At 43.9% G+C, this 9,331-nt stretch overlaps 2 protein-coding genes across 5 annotated transcripts in view; one reads left to right on the top strand and one right to left on the bottom strand.

Annotated features, from left to right (window-relative positions):
• The window catches only part of LOC106579705 (late secretory pathway protein AVL9 homolog), a 56,854-nt gene extending 52,898 nt beyond the window's left edge, over positions 1-3,956 (bottom strand). For all 4 annotated transcript variants that reach the window (XR_014381714.1, XM_045702802.2, XM_045702803.2 and 1 more), the window contains exon 1: positions 3,702-3,956. Coding sequence is in view for 3 of the 4 variants with exons in the window: in XM_045702802.2 (XP_045558758.1) it covers positions 3,702-3,785 (84 nt within the window). In the remaining variant the exon portion in view is untranslated. The remainder of the gene's footprint in view (positions 1-3,701) is intronic.
• A 257-nt stretch (positions 3,957-4,213) lies between these two features.
• On the top strand, positions 4,214-9,115 carry lsm5 (U6 snRNA-associated Sm-like protein LSm5). Its single transcript, NM_001146660.3, has 5 exons — positions 4,214-4,272; positions 4,909-5,004; positions 5,381-5,408; positions 8,520-8,592; positions 8,821-9,115. The coding sequence occupies exons 1-5, from the start codon at positions 4,227-4,229 to the stop codon at positions 8,851-8,853; spliced, it is 276 nt and encodes a 91-aa protein (NP_001140132.1). The 5' UTR covers positions 4,214-4,226; the 3' UTR covers positions 8,854-9,115.
• Positions 9,116-9,331: the final 216 nt, after the last annotated feature.

Here is a 9,331-nt window from a genome sequence, read left to right on the forward strand (position 1 = left end):
AGGTGTTGTCACGCTTCACACATCATAGAGTCTGACAGCATAACGACTCCAAGGTGTTGTCACACTTCACACAGCATAGAGTCTGACAGTATAACGACTCCAAGGTGTTGTCACGCTTCACACATCATAGAGTCTGACAGTATAACGACTCCAAGGTGTTGTCACGCTTCACACATCATAGAGTCTGACAGTATAACGACTCCAAGGTGTTGTCACGCTTCACACATCATAGAGTCTGACAGTATAACGACTCCAAGGCGTTGTCACGCTTCACACATCATAGAGTCTGACAGTATAACGACTCCAAGGTGTTGTCACGCTTCACACATCATAGAGTCTGACAGTATAACGACTCCAAGGTGTTGTCACGCTTCACACATCATAGAGTCTGACAGTATAACGACTCCAAGGTGTTGTCACGCTTCACACATCATAGAGTCTGACAGTATAACGACTCCAAGGTGTTGTCACGCTTCACACATCATAGAGTCTGACAGCATAACGACTCCAAGGTGTTGTCACACTTCACACATCATAGAGTCTGACAGTATAACGACTCCAAGGTGTTGTCACGCTTCACACATCATAGAGTCTGACAGCATAACGACTCCAAGGTGTTGTCACGCTTCACACATCATAGAGTCTGACAGTATAACGACTCCAAGATGTCACGCTTCACACATCATAGAGTCTGACAGTATAACGACTCCAAGATGTCACGCTTCACACATCATAGAGTCTGACAGTATAACGACTCCAAGGTGTTGTCACGCTTCACACATCATAGAGTCTGACAGTATAACGACTCCAAGGTGTTGTCACGCTTCACACATCATAGAGTCTGACAGTATAACGACTCCAAGGTGTTGTCACGCTTCACACATCATAGAGTCTGACAGTATAACGACTCCAAGGTGTTGTCACGCTTCACACATCATAGAGTCTGACAGCATAACGACTCCAAGGTGTTGTCACGCTTCACACATCATAGAGTCTGACAGTATAACGACTCCAAGGTGTTGTCACGCTTCACACATCATAGAGTCTGACAGTATAACGACTCCAAGGTGTTGTCACGCTTCACACATCATAGAGTCTGACAGTATAACGACTCCAAGGTGTTGTCACGCTTCACACATCATAGAGTCTGACAGTATAACGACTCCAAGGTGTTGTCACGCTTCACACATCATAGAGTCTGACAGTATAACGACTCCAAGGTGTTGTCACGCTTCACACATCATAGAGTCTGACAGTATAACGACTCCAAGGTGTTGTCACGCTTCACACATCATAGAGTCTGACAGCATAACGACTCCAAGGTGTTGTCACGCTTCACACATCATAGAGTCTGACAGTATAACGACTCCAAGGTGTTGTCACGCTTCACACATCATAGAGTCTGACAGTATAACGACTCCAAGGTGTTGTCACGCTTCACACATCATAGAGTCTGACAGTATAACGACTCCAAGGTGTTGTCACGCTTCACACATCATAGAGTCTGACAGTATAACGACTCCAAGGTGTTGTCACGCTTCACACATCATAGAGTCTGACAGTATAACGACTCCAAGGTGTTGTCACGCTTCACACATCATAGAGTCTGACAGTATAACGACTCCAAGGTGTTGTCACGCTTCACACATCATAGAGTCTGACAGTATAACGACTCCAAGGTGTTGTCACGCTTCACACATCATAGAGTCTGACAGTATAACGACTCCAAGATGTTGTCACGCTTCACACATCATAGAGTCTGACAGGAGGCATGTACAGGTCTAAAAAGGGAATAAAATCATCATGATTTTAACAAAAAATAAAAAAATGGTTTGTGATTTAAAAAAAAGAAGGAAAAAGCACATAATGTGAGAATTGCCAAGACAATCAGAGATACCTATGCTGGCATGGAACGCTGGCTCGATGGTTCCTGACGGGAAGAGTACTTAGAAATAACCTAGAAACAGTTTTAGGAACAGAAACTAACAGAGCCTAATACAAACTGAAATGAAGAAGAAGAATTTGTCCAGTCCGTGGTTGCAGACGAAGGACAGGCCCTAGCCTAGCATCTGCTGTTTATAAAGGCTCATGTGCAGGAACATTACAACAAGACCTTTGGGCAAATTGGGTTTGTTGAAAACATGTGCGGTGAATCTCCCCATCCATTCTTCATTGTGTAACTCAGAAGGGATAGTCCCTGCTCTCTCTATAGATAAGGCATAGTCCCTACTCTCTCTATAGATAAGGGATAGGCCCTACTCTGTTCAGAAGCTCTGTAGATAATTATTAATGTAATACACTTGAGGTATTATCTTGTCCCTGTTCATTTCCTGACTGAATGAGCAGGTGGACTCTTTCTGCATGCAAACACACACCCACCCACACACACACAACCTTTCACTGGGTTAATGACCAGGCGTAAACACTGCCCTTGTAGTCCATCATGTCTGTCAAACTCTCCTTAAAATATGTCAAATGACTCACTAAACTTCAGGCTAATCCTTGAAACCACAGTGACAACAACATTGCAGCCAGTGACTGTGTGTATAGATGTATTTGGATATGCGTCTGATACATTCTTTAATAACAGTCACGGGACTGAGGGAGTATAGGCTAGCAGTACAAACATTGGCAGGTTGAAATAAAACCTCTGGCCAAGAGGCGAGGAATTTAGCCGTGAGGAGATGAGATCTCATGTCAGTGAAAAGTGTAAATTAATACTAATTATAGCATTCCAGTAATTGACATTGATTGTAGTTCTTCACAATATAGCATGACCATGGTAAACCAAAAAGGTGGTCCCTAATTGTTTACAACTGCGTTATGCAACAAAGATACTGAGCAACAAAAAATACCCAGCTGGCCTGTCCCATCTGTGCTCGTTTATAAAACAAGTGATCAGTGACTAACAGAACAGAGTCATTCCACTTCAAAAAGCACAAGAAACTGGATTTTAACTCCCAGCAGCTCAGATTGTTCTGAAATCAGGTTCTCTTCTTCTCTGGAGATAGAAACAGATTAGATTCACATTTGTGAAACATACGTTTAAAAAAAAAATATATATATATATATATATATATATATATAATATAATATATAATATGATCTCAGAGGAATTAAGCTAATTGAGTGCACCCATATTGGCCATTTTAATGTATAGCATTCATATCATCTTTAATACATATAAATAAATACCGAACATACAATTTGGGTCGTAATTCTTCCTAACAAAGAGATGAGGAAACTAATGAAATTATCAATAGCCACCCCCCCCCCCGCTTCTCTTCTATTAAAAACCTGATGCATCAACCCAACTCTCCTTGAATAGTCCAAAGAGTGGCAGCTCTCTGAAAGTCTTTATGGTGCAATTCTCATGTGAAGACTTTTCTTACGAGCCCAAAACCTTGATGGAGAAATGGGCTACTTTTAAATGTTGTGACATTTCAAATAATACACTTATAAACCATTGCATGGTAGTCATATGTAGTTCTTACTGCTGCTGATCAGTAAAATGACTAAATAGCTCATTCACTCCCCCCCCAGCCATTACCCAATGCTCTGCTTGACGCATAGTGCAGCCTTCTAGTAGAAGCAGCTCTCCACTCTATTCTGCTAATAGTAGCCTGGACAGCCACTAGTGTGCTTTATGGATCTCCACTGCCCAGGCTACCTAGTTAACATGCCTCACGAGATTGACGTACCTGACAGCCTTTCTTGTGGTGAAATCCGACTACCACGATATGCAACACGGCTCCTTTGAGTTCCTCTTTGCCATTCAACTCCATGGCCTCCCCCCCTGATATTTGGGCAGTTATGTGTTGTTTTCCACTTGAGAGACCAATGTAAACAGCGTTGAAATGAACGGGCGCTGCTCTTGGTGTTTCTTGAATCGACGTCGCGCAAGTCACATAATCAACCCACGGGGAGATTTTCCTCTTCCGCTTCTCTGTTCCAGAAGGGGGATGACGTCACGCAAAATGAAGCGCCACCGTTTGGGCATAACTCTTTTATGATTGTTTTTTTTAAATTTTCTATTCTGTTTGGGCTGCATCAGATCATTGAATGTATGATTCCTTGTACATATTCATTAACCATAGTCATAATGAAAACGACCCTCAGTGCTTGGATACAATACATATTTTTTTTTAAATCGGTGTTTGATTGTTTCTGTCTGATTCTTTTGGTTGATTAGTCGATCGATTACTTCCGCCTTTTTCGAACTAAACATGGCAGCCACTCCAGCTACAAATCCGTCACAGTTGCTCCCACTTGGTTTGTGTGATTTTCTTCATATTGTGTATCAAATTATACAGATAACAAGCACGTCGGTAAAGCTCAGTGCCGGGTTGTATTGAAATATACCCATTTACAGATAGGTAATGCAGGAGTCATGTAAACTAGTAGTTGTAGCATGTCCGCATTGCTAAGTTAGCTAACGTTAGTTAGCTAAGTAGCAAAAGTAGCCAAACCTTACCCGCCGGCCAGGATGTCACAGATATGAGCTAAATGTTTCAACTACAGCAATTTTCTGTATTACATTCATTCCATATGACTTTCATTGATATAGTTTCAGATTCAGTTAGCTAATTACATTGTGAAAGAACGCTAGCTAGCTAGCTAGGCAACCAACCAGATTAGCCAAATTCAAACTCTCGCGGGAATGTTTGGGCTTCTCCAAATCAGGTCATGCAGTTCCCAGGTGCAGGCTTTTGTTCCAGCCCATCACTAACCCACTTGATTCAATCAAATAATACATTAGGCATGGTTATCTGTCTGGACAATGATTACACCTAGCAGAATGAAGATGTGTGTGTTAGGTTGCTGGAACCCTGATACAACGTCTGTACACCCAGTAGTTCTCTTGATCAGCAGTCTGTGATTTCAACATGTATTCTTGTGTTCTTTCAGAGCTTGTGGACAAATGTATAGGTTCCAGAATCCATATCGTCATGAAGAACGACAAAGAAATTGTTGGCACCTTGTTGGGTTTCGACGATTTTGTCAGTATCCTTTACACACAAACGTCCTACGAAGCATCTCATTATTTATCCTTCATTGTACATCTGTGGGAAACCCTTGTGAGTGTTTTTGGAGACCTACGCTCCTATAGGATTTTGCTCTCCAGCCCGACTCAAACCAACGCACCTGCTTGTATTAACCAGCCGTTCATTCGGACCTCGATTAGCTGAAATGGGTGTGTTTTGTATAGAGCTGGAGCAAAAGCCCTCACCCCCAGTCACTCTCCAGGAGGAGGGTTTGCTACCGCTGCAGAAGTATGATACATTGTACAAAACCAGTCATTATTGAATTCAAATGTTTGCCATACTGTAATCATTTAGTTTGTCAAAGTACAAATTATCCTTCACCCACCCAACTTCAGACATGGTGCTAGAGGACGTGACAGAATTGTAAGTACACAAGTATTACAGTTCACTTACATAGGGTGCATCCCAAATGACACTCTATTCCCAATATAGTGCACTACTTTTGACCAGGGCTCATAGTGCTTTAATTAAAAGTAGTGAACAATAGCCTAAATGAATTGCTTTCTTGGGCCCTGTCAAGAAAACAACCCTAGCTAGCCCACCTATGCATTTGTGGAGAACTGAAAGGATGGCTGGAGTCTTTGATAATTTTTAGGGCCTTCCTCTGACACCGCCTGGTATAGAGGTCTTGGATGGCAGGAAGCTTGGCTCGTTCGCACTACCCTCTGTAGTGCCTTGCTTTCGGAGGCCGAGCAGTTGCCATACCAGGCAGTGATGCAACCAGTCAGGATGCTCTCGATGGTGCAGCTGTAGAACCTTTTGAGGATCTGAGGACCCATGCCAAATCTTTTCAGTCTCCTGAGAGGGAATAGGCTTTGTCGTGCCCTCTTCCCGACTGTCTTGGTGTGCTTGGATCATGTTAGTTTGGTGATGTGGACACCAAGGAACTTGAAGCTCTCAACCTGCTCCACTGCAGCCCCGTCGATGAGAATGGGGGCGTGCTCTGTCCTCTTTTTCCTGTAGTCCACAATCATCTCCTTTGTCTTGGTCACGTTAAGGGAGATGTTGTCCTGGCACCCCACGGCCAGGTCTCTGACCTCCTCCCTATAGGCTGTCCCGTTGTTGTCGGTGTCATCGGCAAAATGAATGATGGTGTTTGAGTCGTGCCTGGCCGTGCAGTCATGAGTGTAACTGAGCACGTACCCCTGAGGGGCCCCTGTGTTGAGGATCAGCGTGGTGGATGTGTTGTTACCTACCCTTACCACCTGGGGGCGTCCCGTCAGGAAGTCCAGGATCCAGTTGCAGTGGGAGGTGTTTAGTCCCAGGGTCCTTAGCTTATTGATGAGCTTTGAGGGCACTATGGTGTTAAATGCTGAGCTGTAGTCAATGAATAGCACTCTCACTTAGGTTTTCCTTTTGTCCAGTTGGGAAAGGGCAGTGTGGAGGGCAATAGAGATTGCATCATCTGTGGATCTGTTGTGGCGGTATGCAAATTGGAGTGGGTCTAGGGTTTCTGGGATAATGGTGTTGATGTGAGCCATGACCAGCCTTTCAAAGCACTTCATGGCTACAGATGTGAGTGCTATGGATCGGTAATAATTTAGGCAGGTTAACGTAGTGTTCTTGGGCACAGGCACTATGGTGGTCTGCTAAAAAACATGTTGGTATTCCAGATCGGACAGGGAGAGGTTAAAAATGTCAGTGAAGACAGTTGCCAGTTGGTCAGCGCATGCTCGCAGTACACGTCCTGGTAATCCGTCTGGCCCTGCGGCCTTGTGAATGTTGACCTGTTTAAAGGTCTTACTCACATCGGCTGCGGAGAGTGTGATCACAGTCTTCCGGATTAGCTGGTGCTCTCATTCATGTTTCAGTGTTATTTGCCTCGAAGTGAGCATAGAAGTTATTTAGCTCGTCCGGTAGGCTCGTGTCACTGGGCAGCTCTCGACTGTGCTTCCCTTTGTAGTCTGTAATGGTTTGCAAGCCCTGCTACATCCGACGTGCGTCAGAGCCGGTGTAGTACGATTCGATCTTAGTCCTGTATTGACGCTTTGCCTGTTTGATGGTTCGTCGGAGGGCACAGCAGGATTTCTTATAAGCTTCTGGGTTAGAGTCCCGCTCCTTGAAAGCGGCAGCTCTAGCCTTTAGCTCAGTGCGGATTCTACCTGTAATCCATGGCTTCTGGTTGGGGTATGTACGTAGGGTCACTGTGGGGACGACATCATCGATGCACTTATTGATGAAGCCGGTGACTAAGCTGGTGTACTCCTCAATGCCATCGGAGGAGAATCCCGGAACATATTCCAGTCTGTGCTAGCAAGACAGTCCTGTAGCTTAGCATCTGCTTCCTCTGACCGCTTTTTTATAGACCGAGTCACTGGTGCTTCCTGCTTTAATTTTTGCTTGCAAGCAGGAATCAGGAGGATAGAATTATGGTCAGATTTGCCAAACGGAGGGTGAGGGAGAGCTTTATATGCGTCTCTGTGTGTGGAGTAAAGGTGGTCCAGAGTTTTTTTCCCCCCTCTTGTTGCACATTTAACATGCTGATAGAAATTTGGTAAAACTGATTGAAGTTTCCCTGCATTAAAGTCCCCGGCTACTAGGAGCGCCACCTCTGGGTGAGCTTTTTCTTGTTTGCTTATGGCGGAATACAGCTCATTCAATGCTGTCTTAGTGCCAGCCTCTGACTGTGGTGGTATGTAAACAGCTATGAAAAATACAGATGAAAACTCTCTAGGTAGATAGTGTGGTCTACAGCTTATCATGTGATACTCTACCTCAAGCGAGCAATAACTTGAGACTTCCTTAGATATCGTACACCAGCTGTTATTTACAAAAATACAGAGTCCGCCGCCCCTTGTCTTACCAGACTCCACTGTTCTATCCTGCTGGTACAGCGTACAACCTGCCAGCTGTATGTTGATAGTGTCGTCGTTCAGCCACGACTCCATGAAGCATCAGATGTTAGTGTTTAATGTCCCGTTGGTAGTTTATTCTTCCTCGTAGCTCGTCGATTTTATTCTCCAAAGATTGCACGTTTGCTAGCGGAATGGAGGGAAGTGGTGGTTTTATTCGATCGCTGACAAATTCTCAGAAGGCAGCTCGCCCTTTGGCCCCTTTTTTCTCCCTCCGCCTCATCTTCACGCAAATCGCGGGGATCTGGGCCTGTTCCCGAGAAGGCAGTATATCCTTCGTGTCAGACTCGTGAAAGGAAAAAAAGGATTCTGCCAGTAATCTCAGTCCTGATGTCCAGAAGTTAATTTCGGTCACAAGAGACGGTAGCGGCAACATTGTGTACAAAATAAGTATAACATTTAAAAAAAAAAAAGATGTTTAAAAAAAACACTGGGTTGGGGACACGTAAAACGTCTGCCTTCCTATCCGGCGCCATCTTATGTTGATAAATCCAGCAAACCCATTGACGGTAAAGATGGAGTTACAGCAGTAGCTTCAACCTGTCCCTAATTCTTTCAGCTCTACAGAGTTACCTGGTGTAGGACAGGTGTTGAATCTTTCCTCTTGATGACTCTGTTTTAGTGAAATCACTCCGGAGGGAAGGAGGATCACCAAACTGGATCAGATACTGCTCAACGGCAACAACATCACCATGGTGAGGATATTATCACATACTATAGATTATTATTTGATTGTCAAATGGAGGACCACCATCCTATCCAGGGGGTGTACTTGTATATCTAGCTGCCGTACATTACAGAAACGGGAGATTGGCCCAGAGGGCAGGAGCCTTTCTTACCTTTTACTAGATTGTCAAATGCTTGACGCATCAGTCGTATGCTGATTGTCACTACCCATTCTGTTGTATCCTTCTCTTTTCTAGCTCATACCTGGAGGTGAAGGGCCTGAAGTATGAAAAAAAAAAAAAACAATTTTGCTGAAACTTTGTTTTATGTTGTGGATGTATACTTGCCTTCCTGTCAGTACTTACTTTCTTCAGTTTGTGATAATGTTTTATTTTGGTTTTGAGAAAATAATTGTAACAAAAACATTTTTTCCTAATGAAGGCTTGATAAAGGTTTGTGTACAGAGCAACAGTAACGTGAACCATTTCTACTTTCGTGGTGAGAAACAGTACTATTTTTTTGTTTGTTGTTATAAATAAATCACAGTGATTGAAAATGAACAACCCCCCGTGTGTTAATTTGTAGCTCCTAAAGGACAAGACCGAGCATCATGAACTTCGCGCCGTGCGCAGTGGGCTGACTGTCCTATCTCTTCTCACCACAGAACATCGGACGTCATTTTCTGTTTATTTCCCGACAATTCTACACTTTAAATCACCGCCGTTCATCGACGGCCAGCAGGTGATCTGCAGCCTGTTTATGGTGCGT

The sequence above is a fragment of the Salmo salar genome, chromosome 19 (assembly GCF_965601325.2).
Source record: "Salmo salar chromosome 19, fSalSal1, whole genome shotgun sequence".
Classification (NCBI taxonomy): Eukaryota; Metazoa; Chordata; class Actinopteri; order Salmoniformes; family Salmonidae; genus Salmo; species Salmo salar.